General features: G+C 49.2%; 1 protein-coding gene across 1 annotated transcript in view; it reads left to right on the top strand.

Annotated features, from left to right (window-relative positions):
• Positions 1-1,437: 1,437 nt before the first annotated feature.
• Positions 1,438-21,165, top strand: part of SLC45A4 (solute carrier family 45 member 4) — a 76,719-nt gene continuing 56,991 nt past the window's right edge. The window contains exons 1-2 of the mRNA XM_015407678.1: positions 1,438-1,567; positions 15,734-16,409. Coding sequence (XP_015263164.1) covers positions 16,175-16,409 — 235 coding nt within the window. The 5' untranslated portion in view covers positions 1,438-1,567; positions 15,734-16,174. The remainder of the gene's footprint in view (positions 1,568-15,733; positions 16,410-21,165) is intronic.

Below are 21,165 nucleotides of genomic sequence, written 5' to 3'. Positions count from 1 at the left end.
GCCCCGTTGCAACCACCCCCCCCCCCCCCCCCCCGCATTTTCCAGCCCGTGTGACCGGAGCCTGAGATTACTTTTGCCTGGAATATTTTTAATTAGCCATTTTTTTGTGGGGGAGGGATACTTTGAGCAATTCTGGTGAGCTGAAAATCTTGCACGCTGCTGTGCATCGTCGGGTTGGTTCCAATAAAAATATTGCATGGGCCATATTCTATGCTTTGAGCATAGTCAGGTTGCTGATGTAGCATCACCACTGTAATTTTGGGAAGTCAAAAGCAGGAGGCCGGTTGATATTTTTGCATGTGCTCAGTGCAGAATTTATGCAGCTTGCATAGAAATCTTACACAGGTTGTTTGAAGACTCACCAGCTGCCGCACCAGTGCCTGCGTGATTGAAATTTGCTTAAAATGTTAAAGGGAAGAGAAGTCTTCTTCCACTGAAAATGGCTTTCAACTTTTGGGGAAAGAATTGTGTACCCTATAAATTAACCCTATAAAGTACCCTATAAATTAACATTTTATGAATTAACATCCTTCAAGACGTCCTCTAGTTAACAGCCTTGCTCTCAGGTCTTAGAAAATAAGAATTTTTTTATAGAGTCAATCCATCAGCTGTTGGGTCTTCCTCTTTTCCCACTGCCTTCCACTTTCCCAAGTATTATTGTCTTTTCCAGCAACTCTTGCCTTCTGGAAAAAGAATTGCCCTTGCCGATAAATGCCCAAACATAGCAGAATGTGGCCACAGAATGACCGCTGTCCGATTGCTGAAATGGCAACTGTCCAATTCTACTTGCTCGGTACCCTCTGTCCAAACTGGAGGTTATTTTTGGATGCGGGTTTCCTATTTTTAGTTTTGGCCGAGTGGTATGTGTGTAACATTGAGACTGGGTTTTCCGCGTATTTCACAGCGAGCGCTCACAAATCGGCTCGACGACTCGAATCCCGCAAGATGAGTCACCGAGTGAGTTTTGTTTGGTAACGTCAGCCCCACAGAGACAAGACAGTATTCTCGGCCGTGATGCCCCACTGCAGTGTCAGTCTGTGAATCTTCAAAGTGCACACGCCATTTCAAATGTTTGCCTTTTTGGTGACCCCTTGCGACTGAGCTCTTGCCAAACTCAGTATCTGAGGCCAGCACTGTTTTTCTAAACTTATGATAGGTGAGAAATAATCCCTTTGTTTTCGTTTAAAGTACTGCTTCATTATTGCGCTCGAAAGGGCTGAGCACAACACGCGATCGCTTGGCACATATTTTGGGGTCACTGTAGCAAGAAGAGAGAGAGCGAGAGACAGAGAGAGAGAGAGGTCTTGGTTGGAAACGGCTTGAGGGGAGGGAGGGGAGGGATTTGGGATCTCTCGCTTGACATGTTATCTCTGTTAACTGTCATAAAGATAGCAAATAATGCGCTGATTGTTTCCTCCTTTTTTGCATTTAAGATGCCCTGAGGTTTGTCGGTCTCCTCAATATAGAAGGTGCCCGTGCAACAAAACACTTTTCTGTGCATCTGCATTTGCACTGGTCGAGGAAGGGGAGCCCAGCTGTGTTAATGCCTAGACTGCTTGAATAACAGGTAACCGTAAACAACCCAAAAAGGGGTCGGTCTCATAATGCTGTCATCTGAGAATGCTTAGTTTTAAGTTTTTTAAAGAAAAGAAAAATCACTGGGTCCAGATTTTTCTGAGCTCCGTCTTGCTCATATAGAATAACTGATAATTCACCGGCTTTGAATGTGCATGAAATGCGAGATTGTAACCGAGAAAAAATCACTGGGTTCAGATTTTTTTTCTGAGCTCCGTCCTGCTCATATAGAATAACTGATAATTCACTGGCTTTAAATGTGCATGAAATGCGAGATTGTAACCGGGGAGCCTCTACTGTGTATGCTGAGACAGGCCACGTTGCATAACCTAAGCATGCTTTAACTCAGTTGAGTTCGCTTGTTTCTTGCCATTCTACCTTTGGTACTACCGGAATCGCATGCCAGGTATTTTTAACTGCAAAAGGATGGGTTGTGGCTTGTCAGCAGAGCACCTACTGTGCATGCGGAAGGGGAGGGGCCGTGGCTCAGTGGTAAAGCACCTGCTTGGCACGACGAAGCCCCGGGTTCAATCCCTGCCGTTTCCTGTTTAAAAGGACCAGGTAGTAGGTGATGTGAAAGACCTCAGCCTGAGACCCTGGAGAGCTGCTGCCAGTCTAAGTAGCCAGTACAAACCATGGCGGACCAAGGGTCTGATTCTGTAGAAGGCAGCTTCATGTGTTCATGCGTCCCAGGTTCAATACTGAGCATCTCTTGGCTGTGAGGTCACTTACAAGAGTAGAGAGAGCTGATGGACCAGCAGTCCGATTGCTAGGGAGATTCACGCTCAGTCTAATGGACTGGAAACTGTAGGTATGTATTTCAGATCTCTCTGTGCCGCTGCTTCAGAGCCCTGCCCGAGAGACAGCTTACAACGAAAACAAGGTAACAGCATAAAAACCAGCCATTAAGAACAAGTAATTGGACATAAGCAGTGTAAAATAGAAGCAGACCATCTAAAGGGCTGGTGAAATGAAAACCCCTTGTTAGCACTCTGCCCTTTTCATGATCAGAGACGCGGGGGGGGGTGTGTGTTAAGAACATAAGAACATAAGAGACGCCAATGTTGGATCAGGCCAAAGGCCCATCCAGTCCAACACTCTGTGTCACACAGTGGCCAGAAATACCAGTGCCATCAGGAGGTCCAGCAGTGGGGCCAGGACATTAGAAGCCCTCCCACTGTTAACCCCCGCCCCCAAGCACCAAGAAGACAGAGCATCACTTGCCCCAGAGCCCCTAGCTATAAGGTCCACCGCCGGGCCCCTCATGGGGCTTGGCAGTGGAGCTGCAAGGCCGGTGGCGGCGGCGGCCGGGACCGTTGGGGGCGGGGTGTGTGGCCTTATGACACACTTCCGGTGATGTCAGGGGGTGTGGCATATGCTAATGAGTTATGCTAATGAGTTTCCTTGGCTCTTTTTCTACGAAACGACCCCTGAACTCATGAACTCATTAACCTGGATATGGAATTGGGGAGGGGGGCGGGTTTGAGAATATTTCTGTTTTAATTTGCCAGTCCCCGTTTCTCCCTTGGTCACATCAAGCACGTGAAGCGATCGATAAAGATGATCTTTCTCCCCCACAGTTGTCCTCACAAAGAAAATCGGCCTTTCATAAGAGCACTGTAAACTCAGTTTTAGGTAGGGGCCTGAAGTTGTTGATCTTTACTTCTTCTACAGAGATCAGTTCTCCTGGAGAAAATGTCTGCCTCGGAGGGTGGACTCTGTGACATTATACCTTCCTGACGTCCATCCCTTCCCCAAGCTTGACACCCCAAATCCCTTCGGAATTTTCCATCCTGGAGCTGGCCAAACTAGTTTTAAGAAGAAGAAGAGATTGGCTTTATACCCCGCCCTTCACTCGGAGTCTCAGAGCGGCTTACAGACTCCTTTCCCTTCCCCTCCCCACAACAGACACCCTGTGAGGTGGGTGGGGCTGGGAGAGCTCTTTCGAGGACTGCTCTTTCAAGGACAGCTCTTGTCAGAACTACGGCTTTCCCAAGGTCATCCAGCAGGTGCAAGTGGAGGAGTGGGGAATCAAGCCCGGTTCTCCCAGATTAGAGACCGTGCACTTAACCACTACACCCAAAGAAAGTCGTTTAGATTTTATTGTAAACCAGGTTATTTTAAAAAGACTTACAGCTGAGGCTGTCTTTTATAAAAATCCAAATTAGTGCTCAGGTGAGGAATGAAAGGTCACACTCTGTTCCTATGGGAACTGTGGGGGCTTGATACTTCTCCCAGAATCCTGCCTTATTCAAGAGCCGACGAGGATTCCAGGTTAATCATTTTCATATGGCGTTTGGTTGGTACCTAAATTTTATACTAAATTGTGCAAACCACTGTTTGAGAAGGCAACCTGACCTGTCGAACCCAAATTCTAGAGTAGTTACATGTTCAGCCAAAACATCTCACACTTGACAGCACGTGCATTTCATAGAATCATAGAGTTGGAAGGGACCTCCAGGGTCTTCTAGTCCAACCCCCTGCACAATGCAGGAAATTCATAAATACCTCCCCCCACAAACAGACCTAGTGACCCCTGCTCCAGGCCCAGAAGATGGCAAAAAAAAAAACAACCCTCCAGGGATCCCTGGCCAAACTGGCCTGGAGAAAATTTGCTTCCAGACCCCAAAGTGGTGATCAGCATTTCCCTGGGCGTGTAAAAAAGGGCCACAAGAACGTAAGCCCTGATGCAACCCTTCCTGCCCTCCCTCTAGTGATCTGCCCGAGTTCACAGAATCCGCATTGCTGTCAGGTGGCCCTCTAGCCGCTGTTTAAAAACCTCCACAGGAGGAGAGCCCACCGCCTCCCGAGGAAGCCTGTTCCACTGAGGAACCGCTCTAACTGTCAGGAAGTTCTTCCTCACGTTTAGCCAAAAACTCTTCTGATTTAATTTCAACCCGTTGGTTCTGGCCCGACCTTGTAGGGCAACAGAAAACAACTCCACACCATCCTCTAGGACAGCCCTTCAGGTCCTTGAAGATGGTTATCATGTCACCCCTCAGTCATCTCCTCCCCAGGCTAAACATACACAGCTCCTTCAACCTTTCCTCACAGGACTTGGTCTCCACACCCACTCACCATCTTCGTCGCCCTCCCTTGGACACGTTCCACCTATATCCTGTGCCCAAAACTGAACACAATATTCTAGGCGATGGCTAACCAGAGCAGAGTAAAACAATGCCATCACTTCACACGATCTGGACACTGTAATTCTGTTGATACAGCCCCCAAAACATATTTGCCTTATGAGTAAAACAATGCCATCACTTCACATGATCTGGACACTGTAATTCTGTTGATACAGCCCCCAAAACATATTTGCCTTATGAGCTACCGCCTCACACTGTTGACTCATGTTCAGTGTATGGTCTACTAAGAACTGACAGTTCACAAAAGCGTCCAGTATCAACGACCGCAGTCTCCTCCTGGAGCCCTGCACCGTTCCTTCTGCCGTTTGTACATCCAGCAACAGGGCCGAGTCGATTCGCTGCTGGCATCCTGAGAGGGCCGCTTGGATGTTGTTTTCCGTGACTCTCTGGAGGCAGCCCACACCTTGGCCCGCGGCCAGGGTGTGGTAATGGACCGTGATGAAAGACTTATTGCGTTACAAAGTAGGAGTGCCAGCAGGTGTTTTAAAAAAATAGGGCTACTGTAATGAGAGACCACCCCCACCAGCGATGCCTGAAATGCTATACGCAGGCAGAGAGGTCATCGCTTAGATAACTTTTTTTTTTTATTTCAGACTCTAGAGGCGCGTACGGTGTGGCAGTTGCCACATTCCCGCCTGCACGTTGAGGGCACAGTTGAATGTCGGCCATGTGTCCAGGTGTTCCTCCTGGTTACCGTCACAGCCTTTGCACAACTTGACATTCCCTGTGTCTGGACTGCAGGATTTGGAAAGGTTAAAAATGTCAGACCCACTTCCTAAAATCAGAGTAGCATAGATGTGTCATTTGAGAGTACACGAACTTAACACATTGTGGTGCCCTGCTCACAAACGAACACCTGATTGCGTAAGCTGCAGGTTACTGTGAAACTATCTTGCGTGTAGAGGGATGTGTTTGGGTGTGGCTCAGTTCCGTGGAGGTTACTTGAGGACCTTCTTCTTCTTCAGAAGAGACTAGATTTATACCCCACCCTTCACTACCCGAAGGAGTCTCAGAGTGGCTTACAATCTCCTTTCCTTTCCCCTCCCCACAAACAGACACCCTGTGAGGCAGGTGGGGCTGAGAGAGCCCTTTCTAGAACTGCTTGTGAGAGAACAGCTCCGAAAGAACTTGTAACTGACCCAAGGTCACACCAGCAGCTGCATGTGGAGGAGCGGGGATTCAAACCCAGTTCTCCCAGATTAGAGTCCATGCTCCTAACCACTACACCAGACTGACTCTCAGGTACTCCAAGGCTGCTAAGTTTGAGTCTAGAATCACCTTAGAAACCAGTAGAACTTTCAAGAGTCAAAGCTGTAAGATCTGACGAAAGGAGCTTTGAGTCTCGGAAGCTCACAACCTGAAAATCTTTTCGTTCTCTAAGGCGCTACTGGACTTGAATCTAACTCTTCTCCTGCAGTCCAGTACGGCTGCTCCTGATGGAGGACCTCCTGAGGGCACCTGGGTTTTTCCACTGTGACACAAAGTGTTGGACTGGATGGGCCATTGGCCTGATCCAACATGGCTTCTCTTACGTTCTTATGTTTGTATGTTCTTACGCTCTGGAATGATCTTCAGAGCCCACCGTGAGCTGTGTTGCTTTAGTCCAGAGCTGGCAGGCCTCTCTTGGAGAGCCAGTTTGGTGTAGTGGTTGAGTGCGCGGACTCTAATCTGGGAGAACCGGGTTTGATTCCCCACTCCTCCACTTGCACCTGGCTGGATGACCTTGGGCAAGCCGTAGGTCTGATAAGGGCTGTTCTTGAAAAAGAGCTTTTTCTGTCAGAGCTCTCTCAGCCCCACCTACCTCACAGGGTGTCTGTTGTGGGGAGGGGAAGGGAGAGGAGTTTGTAAGCTGCTCTGAGACACCTTTGGGTAGTGAAGGGCGGGGTATAAATCCAATCTCTTCTTCTTCTTCTCTTACTTCCAAGCAGATAAGCCAGTGTTCGAAGGCTATTGCAATTTAATATCCAGAACCACTGAGATGTCAGAACAGGTACACCATCAACACGGGGAGAGAGAGAGATTACACACAATGGTTGCAGAAGTATGGGGTGGTGGTGGAATTGGCACAGTCTGTATTAGGGGTGTCAAACATGTGGCCCAGGGGCCGGATCAGGCCCTTGGAAGGTTTCTATCAGGCCCGCAGTGGAATTGGCTGTCTTCTGCTTCTTCTTCCAGTTCTGCTGCTGCTGCTGCATCATTGTAGGTTTGCAGCTTACAGATGCACACCTGAACAGCATACTCACGATTGCAATGGCACAGACATTTTGATGCAATAATTCAGAGCAAGAGGTGTCAGTTATCAGACACTGTTAAATAAACAACATATTGCAAGAGTGCTCATGTTTTAAGCATGTTTTTATTTTAAGTTTTTAAAAAAGTCTTTGTGTTTGTGCCTTTTATAAAGTTTATATCTCCACTACCTGACATTACATTTTATGACACACATGGCCCGGCCCAACAAGGTCTCATGTATGTCAGATGCGGCCCTCATAACAAATGAGTTTGACACCCCTGGATATGGTATGGGCAGGCCATTGATTCCCCACCCCCTTTTATAATTCTGTGTATTCATGGGACCCTTGAGTTAATTGTGCCCAACTACCTGCCAGTTGGTCTCAGGCCAATTCCTTGCAACATACTATCTTGGCATGAACGTTCTTTTCCCCCCGTGTACTTCGTATTTGGACATATCGCAAGGCTGAACTTAATAACCTTGGCTTGGCAGCAAGAAGCATCGTCAAAGTTCATTGCCTTACCTTGGGATGTGAAACAGCTTGATACCACAATTTCATTGGAGCCTTTATAGCTCTTTCAACATGCTTAGCGTTGCAGGGCCTAGATGGGCATGAAGGCCAGTGGAAAACATTTCACGTTGCACAAGATGAAACGAGGTACCCAAGGCCCCAGTTAAGATGACGTAGCAGAAGTGCCCTTCTGTGTCCTTGAGCTGCACAATAGTAATATCCATTCTTGTAATGGGGAGACCCACTTGAATGTAACAATAGAAATACTGATTGTGGGGCCATGTTGACCTCAGCATAGACCTGACAGGTACGTTCTTCCCCATTGTATTGTATCTCTAGAATGAGTACCACATGCTTTGCTAGATTTGGATCCAGACAGGGCTCTTTTTGTAGCAGGAACTCCTTTGCATATTAGGCCACACACCCCTAATGTAGCCAATCCTCCAAGAGTTTACAGAGCTCTTCTTAGAGGAGCTACTGTAAGCTCTTGGAGGATTGGCTACATTAGGGGTGTGTGGCCTAATATGCAAATGAGTACCTGCTACAAAAAGAGCCGCCCTCAGTTTGCAAGACCCAAATGAGAAAGTCGGACCAGAACCAATGGGCTGAAATGAAATCAAAAGAGTTTTTGGCTAAACATTGGGAAGAACTTGCTGACAGAGTGGCTCCTCAGTGGAACAGGCTTCCTCGGGAGGTGGTGGGCTCTCCTCCTGTGGAGGTTTTTAGGCAGAGGCTAGATGGCCATCTGACAGCAGTGCTGATTCTGTGAACTCAGGCAGATCACAAGAGGGAGGGCAGGAAGGGTTGCCTCAGTGATGAGTTCTCGTGGCCCTTTCTTACACGCCTAAGGAAATGCTGATCGCCACTTTGGAGTCAGGCAGCAGTTTTTCTCCAGGCCAGTTTGGCTATGGATCCTAGAGGGTTTTTTGTCATCGTCTTGAGCATGGAACAGGGGTCACTGGGGGTGGGGTGTATTTATGAATTTCCTGTTTGGTGTAGTGGTTAAGTGTGCGGACTCTAATCTGGGAGAACCGGGTTTGATTCCCCACTCCTCCACTTGCACCTGCTGGATGACCTTGGGCAAGTCACAGTTCTGTCAGAGCTGTTCTTGAAAAAGAGCAGTTTCTGTCTGAGCTCTCTAACCCCACCTCCCTCACAGGGTGTCTGTTGTGGGGAGGGGAAGGGAAAGGAGTTTGTAAGCTGCTCTGAGACTCCTTTGGGTAGTGAAGGGCGGGGATGTAAATCCAATCTCCTCCTCCTCCTCCTCCTTTTCTTCTTCCTCCTCCTCCTCCATTATGCAGGGGGTTGGACTAGATGACCCTGGAGGTCCCTTCCAACACAGTGATTCTATGGTTCTAAGGCTGCCACTGATAGGACGTTGTGGAAGTCACTAATTCATAGGGTCCCCATTAAGCTGGAAGTGACTTGATGGCACTGAATACACAGGCAGACATCTATGTGGTGAGCAGCTCTCATTGGTTTGAGGGGAACAGCTGAAAAGTTCTCAACAGAAATGTAAAGGAATTCCTCCCCCCCCCCTCCTTTGTGGATTTCCTTGTGGTTAGGCTTTCTCAGCTCTTTTATTTTCCTGCCTTGATTCAAGACCAGGTTTAGAGAAGACCCTATTGCTAGGCAGGCAAAAGGCTTCAATCCTCTTACGATGCTTTGCATCACTCCGCTGGGATTTGCGGTTGACGTTGGACGAAATTGCTGTCTTCATCCATTCCCGAAGCTTTGGAGTTTGCTGAATTCCGTGCCCTTATTCCCACCAGGCAGATATTGCTTCTGTCAACATGTTTGCATTAAGCAGGTGTAAATTAGTTTTCTCTGTCCTTTCGGCGTCGCAACTTTTCTGTCTCTTTTTTTTTTTGCGTTATTGTTTCTGCCATAAAGCAATAAAACCAATCCCTTCCAACCTCTGCAACTCAACTCCCTCTTCCAGTATTAAGCATCTAAGAAAGTCTTTGCTATGCTAGTCAGTTGACAGGTCAGATATTGTCTCTGACTGCGTCGTTGGCCACAGGGAAGTATTTTCACGTATTCCAGAACAGGAGCGGTGGACTGCAGTCTGGAGAACCGGGTTCGATTCCCCACTCCTCCACATGAAGCCTGCAGGGTAGCCTTGAGCCAATCACAGCTCTCTCAGAGCTCTCTCAGCCCCACCTACCTCACAGGCAATGTTCCCTCTAAGCTGTGGAGTCTTGTGAGCAGAAATTCTATTTTGTGAGCTACCAGCATTAAAGTTGTGAGCAAACAATTTAGCTACCGCATAAATCAGTTTGCTCTGGAGCCATCCTTCCTGAGCTAAGACAAAAATGTGTGAGCCGGAGGCTAAAAAACGGTGAGCCTCGCTCAGACTAACTCAGCTTAGAGGGAACACCGCTTACCAGCAAATACTGCTTAAAGATCTCTTTATGGAGAGGGTGTTGTCTACTCAGACTGGCAGTGGCTCTCCAGGGTCTCCAGCAGAAGTCTTTCACATCACCCACTGCCTGGTCCTTCTTAACTGGAGATGCCGGGGATTGAACCTGGGACCCTTCTGCAGGACGAGCAGACGCTCTACCACTGAGCCACAACTGCTCCCCTGTTGGTCTGGGGCAATGTTCCCTCTAACCTATGGAGTCTGGGAAGTATTTTCACGTATTCCAGAACAGGAGCGGTGGACTGCAGTCTGGAGAACCGGGTTCGATTCCCCACTCCTCCACATGAAGCCTGCAGGGTAGCCTTGAGCCAATCACAGCTCTCTCAGAGCTCTCTCAGCCCCACCTACCTCACAGGCAATGTTCCCTCTAAGCTGTGGAGTCTTGTGAGCAGAAATTCTATTTTGTGAGCTACCAGCATTAAAGTTGTGAGCAAACAATTTAGCTACCACATAAATCAGTTTGCTCTGGAGCCATCCTTCCTGAGCCAAGACAAAAATGTGTGAGCCGGAGGCTAAAAAACGGTGAGCTAGCTCACACTAACTCAGCTTAGAGGGAACACTGCAGGGTGTCTGTTGTGGGGAGAGGAGGGGAAAGTAAATGTAAGCCACTTTGAGACTCCTTCAGGTAGAGAAAAGTGAGAGATAAAAACCTTCTCATTCCTTTGCTGTTACCTTGGTCTTCAGGAGAACTGCTAAGTACATGAGCAACCCACAATCTGAATGATCAGCAAATGTGCCAGATTACTGCATATCTTACCAGAGAAGTAAGGGCACCACGGCACCCGCCAGCACCTTTTCTGGTGCCCGCCAAGTGCTTTCAGAAAGTGGGTGGGGCTCAGTGAGGCTTTCGCCAAGCAGGACTTCCGATTGGCTGTGCCAATTAAAAGGCGCCCTGTCAAACAGAGCTTCTGCCTGAAATGTTGAAGAGGTCCTATTAGAGTTTTATATAACCCTGCTCCCTGATATTTTCTGATTGGCCCCGCCTCCCGTGGCAGCCATTTTGCAGTCGTACCCACAGTCCTGTGTCAGAATTCCAAAGGTGCCCACACAGGCTCTGAACGGTTGTGGATCCCCGCCTTAGCATTTCGTCAGAATAACAAATCGATCGTGCATTTGTGCAACCTGCAGGCCTCCTCTTGAAGTCAGGAGCACAGGATTAAGCTGTCAAAATACTGGATTTTTTAAAAGATGTACTTTCGGAAACCTTTAGTACAATAAAGTGAAGCATGGAAATTTTCCACTGTAGCTTGCTTCATTTCCTGGTTTCTACATAACCATATATATTAATGCGTTTTAATTGGAGCAGTGGGGGCAGATCCGCTGCAACAGAAAAGAATCAGATGCCTGAAATTGGCACCGGATTGCTGTAAACACTGTCGGCACACCCTAAAATTAGGGTAGCGAAACTTTAATCAGTTAAAGATGTGATTAGATTGTTTTTTTTAATGCGTGTAATTAACTGAACAGGTGGTTTTGAGTTCCTGAAAATATACTTGCTGGAACTTCGAAGACCAGCTGCATCGGCGGCTCCTGGAAGCCAGTTCAGCAGCACTAATGTTGCGAAGGAAATATTCAGCTCTTGACTCTGAATTTTCGGAAGGCCGTGTTTTCAGCTTTGTTCGCGAGAACAAAGCAACAGTGGGAGTATCAGCTCATCAGTCACAAACTCAGGGCCTCACCGTGTGGAACTGTGGAAATGATGAGGACTTTGGGAGGGGCAGAAGGGCGCAGGTTCAATCCCCAGGCATCTCCAGTTAAAAGGATCAAGTCAGAGATGATGCAAAAGACCTCCACCTAAGACCCTGGGGAGCCACTGCTGTCTGAGTAGACCAGGAGTCCCCAACCTTTTTGAGCCCGTGGGCGCCTTTGGAATTCTGACACAGTGTGGTGGACTCAACCACAAAATGGCTGCCCCAGGAGGCGGAGTCAGCCACAAAATGTCTGCCACGGCTTCCCTTCAGTCACACAGTCTTGTGCTGTGGTGGTAGCTGTTGCCGAAGCAACATGTTAAAAGATCTGCACAGCCAATCAAATCTCCAAATGGCCAGTCAGAAGCCTTCCTGGGCAAGAGCCCCACCCACTTTCTGAAACACATTTAAAGGTGCCAGGAATGCTCTCGGCAGGCTCCATGACGCCTGTGGTGGTTGGGACTCCTGGAGTAAGCTACAGTTTGATGGACCAAGCGGTCTGATTCAGTATAAGGCAGCTTCATGGATTCGGTCCACACCGGTGAACGTGTGCAGAGCACGCAGAGAGAGAGAAGGTTTTTATTGTATTTAGCCATAGGCCATTACAAACCACAAACAGAAAAGAATACAATAAAACATAGAAAATTGTACAAAATAAAATACAGTCTAGAACATTGTAAATCCATAAAACCGAGGTTATAAACAGTTAATTAATTCACAGCATACCCACTAAAATCAGTATTAGCTAGTTCCCCTAGAAACAGCATTGGCCCGTATTTTCCTTGCAGCCAAGGCAAATAAAGCCATTCTATTGGATACATCGGCATTGGCCTCGGCTAGCAAAAAGCACGCAGAGGCAACTTAACTCTGGTCATGTGGTGAGCAGCTGCAGTGGATCCGCAAGTTCACTGTGGTGCCCGCCTTGGCGTCTGTGTGGCCAGGAATGCATTCCCCCAATATCTGAAAGCTTCATGGGCTTTCACTTTGTTTCCAAGAATAACTCAGAGTTGCAGTTGTGTGTTTATAAATCCCTGGCTAGTCTCTTCCCTAGCCTGGGTGGCCCGGACTAGCCCGATCTCATCAGGTCTCGGAAGCTAAGCAGGGCTTCCCTCAGTTAGTGCTTGGATGAGAGACCACCGAGGAAGTCCGGGCTTGCTACTCAGGGGTAGGCAACGGCAAACCATCTCTGGGGAGCCAGTTGGGTGTAGCGGTTAAGTGAGCGGACTCTAATTGGGGAGAACCGGGTTTGATTCCCCACTCCTCCACTTGGACCTGCTGGATGACCTTGGGCAAGCCACGGTTCTCTCAGAGCTGTTCTCTCAAGGGCAGTTCTCAAAAGAGCTCTCTCAGCCCCACCTACCTCACAGGGTGTCTGTTGAGGGGAGGGGAAGGGGAAGGAATTTGTAAGCCACTCTGAGTGAAGGGTGGGATACTCTTCTTCTTCTTCTCCTCCTCCTCCTTCCTCTTGAAAACCCTACTGGGATGGCCACAAGTCGGCCGTGACTTGACAACACTTCCCACTACCACAGCTGGCCCTGGACTGTCCCGTCCTGTCTCAAGGCCCACTTTGCTCCTGAGAATTAAGTTCAATTTCCGGCGCCCTTTTCCTGGTATCCCCACGTTCCAGGTTCAAGTGGGAGGTTACATGGGAAGGGCCTTTCCTGTGGCCACTTAACTGGTTACGGAATGCCCTTCTCAAGTCAGTGTTTAGCCCGGCCCCTGCTTGTCTTCTTTTTTTTGATAAAAGTCCTTTCTGTTTGCCCATGTTGTTAATAACAGCTGGTAAAAGCCGCTGCTGCTTAGCAAGCTATTTCTTGTGCTTTTATTTGCTGCGTCTTGTTTGTTCTGCAAAGCCTCCCGGGATGGGTTGGTTTTTTTTATTATAACATTTTATTAACAGGATATGATTACATTTTCATCATTTTCTTATAACATTCAATAATCACATTCTTAACATATCCCAGTTTTAGAATACCCCCCTCTCCACCCCCTTACTTGGCTTCCCGCAATGCTCTTTCCCCATTGACTACTTCGCCCGGGATGGTTTTTAACACAATAATCCCCAGTGTGTGGGCGAGAGCCCACAAGTGGGTGTTGGCTCTCTTTGCTAGAGGGTTTATGGGGCTGAGAGCCAGCTGAGCCCGGAGAGCCAGCGCTGTCCGAAGACATTTCCATGGTCGTGTGGCCAGCACGACTAAACGCCAAGGTGCACAGAACGCTGTTTCATTCCCACTGAAGCGGTACCTATTTATCTACTTGCGATTTCTTGCTTTCAAACTGCTAGGTTGTCAGGAGCTGGGGCCAGAGACGGGAGCTAACCCTGTCACTCCGGTCTCGAACTGCCGAACTACAGACCTTCCGGTCTGCAGCTCACCGTCTTAACCTCTGAGCCACTGCAGCCCTTTTTAGGGAGTAGGCGGGGCCAAGTGGGACTTTTGCCCAGCAAGGCTTCTGACTGGCCCCTGGGGATTTGGTTTGTGGAACACGTTTTTTAAAATGTTGCTTTGGCAGCAGAGGCCACCGCAGCACAAGGATCTTCAATGTGCGACTGAAGGTAGGTTGTGGCAGCCTTTCTGTGGGCGGCCCCGCCCCCTGCAGTGGCCATTTGATGGTTGCGCCCCACCACCCTGTGTGTCAGAATGCCCAAGGTGCCCACAGGCTCAAAAGGTTTGGGAACTCCTGGCCTAGTGTACGAGATAACAGCCTCCTGCTCAGTATGCTAAGCAGAGGTCGATTCGGGGGGGATCGCAGTTCCCCCGGGTGAGGTGCAGGGGGCGGGGCACATGACGAAGCCCCACCCCTTCTTCCGGCCGCCCCCTTCTTCCAGCCTCATTCTGTTGCAGAAGGAGGAAGAAGCAGGAGGGTAAGTTGGCGTCCTCCCCCTCTGCCTGGCTGAGGCCACTCCACGTGGCCTCCGCAAGGACTCCCAGCCCCATCCAGGAGCTTCCCCAAGGTAGCTGTGTTAGTCTGTTGCTGCAAAATAGTCCAAGAGTTCAAATAGCACCTTTAAGACTAAGACTAACTGAGTGGTGGGTGTGGCCTTATGACACACTTCTGGTGATGTCAGGGGGTGTGGCATATGCTAATGAGTTACACTAATGAGTTCCCCTAGCTCTTTTTCTACGAAACGACCCCTGATGCTAAGTATGAAAAATAGAGCGTAAACTTTTCCAGTGGCAAACGATACGGAGGCTCGATGGCCCTCTGACAGCAATGCTGACTCTGTGAACTTAGGCAGATCACGAGAAGGGAGGGCAGGAAGGGTTGCCTCAGTGCCTGGTTCTCGTGGACCTTTCTTACACGCCCAGGGAAATGCCGATCGCTACTTTGGGGTCTGGAAGGAATTATTCTCCAGGCCAGTTTGACCGGGGATCCTGGAAAGGGGGGGTGGGTTTCCCCCTTCCGGGGGTGAGGGCAGGTATTTGTGGATTTCCTGCATTGTGCAGGGGGTTGGACTAGATGACCCTGGAGGTCCCTTCCAACTCTATGATTCTGTGATATAAGATTACTGTGATTTTCGATTGGGAGGGAGGGGAGGGAAATAACACGGAGTTACTTGCGAAGAGATCGCAGAAGCTACTGTAAATGTAGGCGTGGATCATTAAAGATTCAAGAACCACTTCTTTGAGCAGAAAGATGACCCCCCCAGATGAACAAATGAAGTGCACAAGGGGCTTTGTTTTAAACAATGCAAAGAGGCTGAGGGTGTCAGGCCATTGGGAGAGTGATGCCAGTGCATGAGTTCAGCGACAGAGCATCTTCTTGGCATGGAAAAGGTCCCGCATTAATTCAATCCCCGCTGTCCATACGTGAAAGGACCAGGCAGTAAGTGATGTGAAGGAAGTCTAGCCTGAGACCCTGGAGAGCTGCTTCCAGTCTGACTAGACAGTAGTGACCTAGATGGACGAATGGTTCTGCTCAAAGGAAGAGCTGTGGCTCAGTGCAAGAGCCTCTGCTTGGCATGCAGAAGGTCCCCGGTTCAATCCCCGGTATCTCCAGTTAAAAGGACTAGGCAGTAGGTGAGATGAAAGACCTCTTCCTGAGACCCTGGAGAGCCACTGCCAGTCTGAGTAGACTTAGATGAACTAGTGGTTCTGATTCGGTAGAAGGTCACTTCATATGTTCACATGAGTTACTCTTTGCTTTTATTTGCAGATTAATCAGCCACTCGATGGGGATTACCAGTGGAGCAGCTGTTTGTGTCACCTTCCCACCACTGTGTAGCAAGCGAAACAACTTCAGCAACTCTTCATTAATAATTATGAAACTGGTATTAACTGAGTGGCAATTATGGATTTTTAACTCTAGTTCACAGTAAGTGGAAAAAACCCAAGCCAGCAAGCCATATGTCGAATTTCCTACCAAATAGCATTTTTTCTTTTGCTCCTCTCTGAATGTTTCAACGTCTACGCGACGAATTGATGACGCAACCTGTTCGCCACAAGGGAGGGAATTACAAATATCGCTTGCACGAGGAACGCGACGCTGTTGGGAAGAGAAGACACCGTAACTTATCGTTAGAGATGATAGCGTTATTTATATAGGTATAATAAATGAATATATAAATATATATATAGATATATATTTTTTGTGGTAATGAAAATGGCTCCGCAGAATGCTGACTCAGAATCTATGCAAGTTCAAGAGCTACCTGTGGTACAGCTCCAGAAGCCGGAAAATGAGATCGAGAGTAAAGAAGAGACCATCAGCGAAGGATCCATAGACCGGATACCCGTACGCCTCTGGGTGATGCACGGTGCCGTAATGTTTGGCAGGGAATTTTGTTACGCCATGGAGACAGCTTTGGTGACTCCAGTATTGTTACAAATTGGTAAGTTCTTTTTAAAAATATATCTATTATCCAATGCTACGATCGATGCTCACAGGGCTATTTGGGGCTGGAACACACAGGAACGGAGTTCCGGCCGGCTTCAGAGTTGGCCACGCCCACTACAGCCAAAACCTCTGCCTGCCTGGCTACAGAGGGAAGGCCTGGGGAGTGACCCCCCCCAGCAACTCCAAGACGGGTGGGCCAAGGGGGACCCTGCCTCCCCATGCCTTCCCTGGCGAGCCATTAAACTGCCCCCCCCGGCTTGCCTGGGGCTCCCTGCAGCTGCGGGGTGCCCAGGCAAGCCAAGGGAAGGCAGTTTAAACTCCCTCCCTCAAAGGGCCGTCTTGCCCAGACTCCCTGCAGCCGCGGGGCGCCCAGGAAAGCCAAGGGAAGGCATGGGGGTGTGGCCTAACGTGCTAATTAGCTGTGTTTTCATGGGTGTGGCCTAATATGCTAATGAGTTTGTGCTGTTGGGTGTGGCCTATTATGCTAAAAAGACAGGAAGTGTGTGGGAGAGCTTCCCAGAGGTCATTTCGGGGGGATCGTGGGGGATCGCAGTTCCCCCGGGTGAGGTATGGGGGGCGGGGCACATGACGAAGCCCCGCCCCCTGCTTCCCGCTCCCGGCCCTCATTCAGCCAGGAGGAGGCAGGAGAAGAGGGAGGGTAAGTTGCTTCCTCCCCGCCTCTCCCCACCCCTGCCTGCCTGGGGCCAGGGAGGGCCTTCGCGGGGCTTCCTTGCACTCGCACTCCCACCGGCCTTGCAAAACCTTGGACATTTTGGGGGTGGAGCCTGAGTGGTGGGTTTAGATTCAGAGGAATTAGTCTGTTGCTGCAAAATGGTCCAAGAGTTCAAATAGCACCTTTAAGACTAACAAATAGCACCTTTAAGACTAACCTTGAAGACTAAGACTAATTGAGTGGTGGGTGTGGCCTTATGACACACTTCCGGTGATGGCAGGAGTGTGTGGCCTTATGACACACTTCCGGTGATGGCAGGGGGTGTGGTATATGCTAATGAGTTATGCTAATGAGTTCCCCTAGCTCTTTTTCTACGAAACGACCCTTGCTGCTGAGCTTTTTCTACAAAAAACCAGTGTTCCCTCTAAGCTGAGTTAGTGTGAGCTAGCTCACAGTTTTTTAGCCTCCACCTCACAGATTTTTGTCTTTGCTCAGGAAGGGATGGCTCCAAAGCAAACGAATTTATGCAGCAGCCAAATCGCTGGCTCACAACTTTAATGCCAGGAGCTCGCAGAGTAGAATTTTTGCCCACAGCTTAGAGGGAGCATTGATGCTCACCACTGTTCATCTTTCGATGCGGAGTCCACAGAACCTCTGGTTCAGTTAGCTTGTGTGGGTCTTCCATACTTTTCCATACCAGCCTTCTAATAGCTGTAGGGACCGGCAAGTGCGAACCGCTGTGGTGTGGCTTCAGGTCCCACACGTCCTCATGCTGTAGCAGGAGCCTCCTTGATCAAGTCACAGGAAGGTTGGGTTGGTGGTGATTTCTCACACCAGTGTACTGCCCCACCCCCAGGAGAAGTGCAGTGCCAGCCTGGGAAATGACCGTGTCGTCTTCCCAGTTATATCAGACGGCTCACAGCATGGGAACCGCACTGCTGGATCCATTCTAAAACAAAGGAATTGACTTGCAAAGGTCCCAGTGTGGTGCCGGTGGCCACCGTGGCACTCGCCAGCACCTCTCCCAATACCCGCCGGGTGCTCTTAGAAAGTGGGCAAGGCTAGTTGGGGCTTTTGCCCAGCGGGGCTTCTGTAATTGGCCGTGCAGATTAAAAGGCACCGTGTTAAACAGAGCTTGTGCCTGAAATGTTGAAGAGGTACTCTTAGAGGTAACGATAACCTCGCTCCCTGACCTTTTGCGATTGGCGTCCACCTCCCATGGCATCCATTTTGCATTTGTGCCCACGGCCCTCTGTCAGAATTCCAAAGGTGCCCGTAGGCTCCGAAAGGTTGGGGACCCCCGTGCGAAGCTGCTGTTGGGGCAGAGGGGGCGCAGGAAGGCCCTAGTCCTATCACACTGCTGTGGAACATGAGGGCTGGGACAAGGAAGGCGCTGGAGCTACGAACCATCACCTGTCACTGCAGATTTGTGCATGAGCAAGTGAAGGATTACTGTTGGGTTTGATAGTGAGATATTGAAAAATGGTATTTAGCAGAGATAAGATAGTCCAGCAGAGCCAGAGTAAAATAATTCAGACTGAGAGTCCATGTGTGATTAAAATATAAAGTTTTAATACATTCTAGCATGGGGAAGGGTAACTAGGATGAAAATAACAACAGAGCTAAACGGCTACATCCTTACTCTACAAAGACAAAACTAGAAGAGAGAGATTATGGCTGCTCTTCTTCAGAACAGCAAACAAAGACGGGAAGAGGAGCCATAAAATGCTAAAACACTTTGACACTCCCGTTTCAATCAAACTCCTAGATCAGGGAGAAATTTCCCGGACTTCTTACATCTAAAGAACATTGGTTACATGAGAAACATGTGACTTCCTGTGACTAAAAGAAACAAACATTTAACCCCAGATATACTGAGTGTTTTCAACTTGTAATACCCAACAATTACTGATGCCAAACAAACATGACTGGTACCATAAGGAGTGTCTTTAGCACGTTCTCAGCTTGCTGTCCAGATTTTTCTGCTGCGTTTGTTCCGGCCTCTTGATTCCTCCTTCGCCGTAAGGCCAGGTCCCCTTCTGAACGGCTGCCTCCCGTTGTAAGATCGTTCCAGCAACTTTTTTGTGCTTTGGGTCAGGTCCTGTAAACATGTGCACGTCCTAGCCATGAAGCCCTGCCTTGCATTGCTTCCGGCACAGCCTGTTGGTACTTCAGTTCCTGCCTTCCGGCACCATTATCCCATCGCCAGTTCCCTGACCACACACTTAGCGGTACTTAAGCGCTTAGACCTCTGCTTTATTTATGGTCAGTCTAATTGGTTGTGGGCTTCAGTGGCAGGTCCAACATTCATATCTGAGAAACCACCAGTACCTGAAGCCTCCGGAGTGTGGCAAATACGGCTGGCTAATGTGGTAATGCATGAGCTGCCTTCAGCTATTAGGTAGCGTTTCTAAACATCCAGTCATTTTACTTCCAACAAACAAGAAAAAGCAAGCCTCACATGGGCTGTTCAGACAGGAGCCTGTGTACCACCCGAGGCGTGAGTTTTAAACTGCTTGTAGTAGCTGTTAGTTCTGATAGCCTCTACAGGCATCTGAGAGCCAGTTTGGTATTAGGAACGCAGACTCTAATCTAGGAGAACCGGGTTTGATTCCCCACTCCTCCACATGCAGCTGCTGGTGTGACCCTGGGTCAGTCACAAGTTCTCTCCGAGCTGTTCTCTCAAGAGCAGTTATCGAAAGAGCTCTCTGAGCCCCACCTGCCTCACAGGGTGTCTGTTGTGGGGAGGGGAAAGGAAAGGAGATTGTAAGCCGCTCCAAGACTCCTTTGGGTAGTGAAGGGCAGGGTATAAATCCAGTCTCCTCTTCTCTCTTCTCTTCATCTGGGGTGGTGCCCATTCTGTGTACTGTAGCCCCCTACTGGGAGAGCCATTCCAGGAGTCAGTGCCACAGTTTCCAGTTGCCTGCCCAAGCACCTAGCTTTTGGGGCAGTGGGAACGAGGAAGTCACTGTTTGTTTATTTCTTATTTTTATTTTTCGTATTTATAGCCCGCCCTTCCCGCAAGCGGGCTCAGGGCGGGTAACAACGTTTTAACAATACAATAAATAGCGCTAAAAATCTAAAACCCGGTAATATACATTAAAATGGCGGTCACGGCCCAGGAATAGAATTGGCTGGTCGTGAGGGATTCCTTGGCCCTTCGACAACAAATGAGTTGTAGCCAGCTGTAAATCAATGGGTGACAGCAACCTCAGGGAGGCCGTACATGGACGCCCGCTGCCTCAACCAAAGGCCTGGCGGAACAGCTCCATCTTGCAGGCACTGGAGGATTGAAGAAGATCCCGCAGGGCCCTGATCTCAATGGGGAGCGTTTTCCGCCAGGCAGGGTCCGGGGCAGAAAAAGCCCTGGGCGAGACAAGGGGGATGTCTTTCTGGCCAGGGACCACCAGGAGATGTTGATCCATAGAGCATAAAGCCCTTCCAGGCACATACGGGAAGAGGTGGTCCCTCAGATATGTTGGTTCCGGGCCATATAAGGCTTTAAAGGTTATTACCAACACCTTGAAGCGAATCCGGAATTCGACCGGTAGCTGATGCAGTTGGCGGAGCCCCTGCTGAGCATGAGCCCTCACGGGCATCACCATCGTCCGTTCACTGGCTTTTCTCCCTTCTGCGTGACGAAGTATCACTGAGGAAGGCATTAGCAGGTGGTGGCAGCACAGGCTGCCCAGAAAGCTGAGGCTGTGTCGAACCCCGTCGCAGCTGTCCAAACTGAGCAACTACATGTAGATACAAGCTACTGTATGTGTAGAGCCTGGTGCACAGGTTTCTGTGAACTGATCCTTATCCGCCGCCACGAAACAGCCAGCCGTTCTGGCTCCCTGACGAAGGGAGCCTTGACTCCCGAAAGCTCGTACCCCGAAAATCTGGCACGTCTCTAAGGTGCCCCTGGACTCATATCTCGCTGTTCTGCGGCAGACCCACACGGCTGCCCTCCGAAGCATTCCGAATTCCCTCCGTGCTCTTTTGTGCGTGAGCTGATCTTGCAGGCGTCGAATAGACTTCAGAGTGGTTCAAAGGTGGAATCAGCTGCCTGGGGAGGTGGTGAGCTCCCCTT

The sequence above is a fragment of the Gekko japonicus genome, unplaced genomic scaffold, assembly GCF_001447785.1.
Source record: "Gekko japonicus isolate JY-2015 unplaced genomic scaffold, Gekko_japonicus_V1.1 scaffold1591, whole genome shotgun sequence".
NCBI classification, from domain to species: Eukaryota; Metazoa; Chordata; class Lepidosauria; order Squamata; family Gekkonidae; genus Gekko; species Gekko japonicus.
The sequence above is the reverse complement of the archived record's forward strand: the minus strand, read 5'-3'. Positions and strand labels throughout refer to the sequence as shown.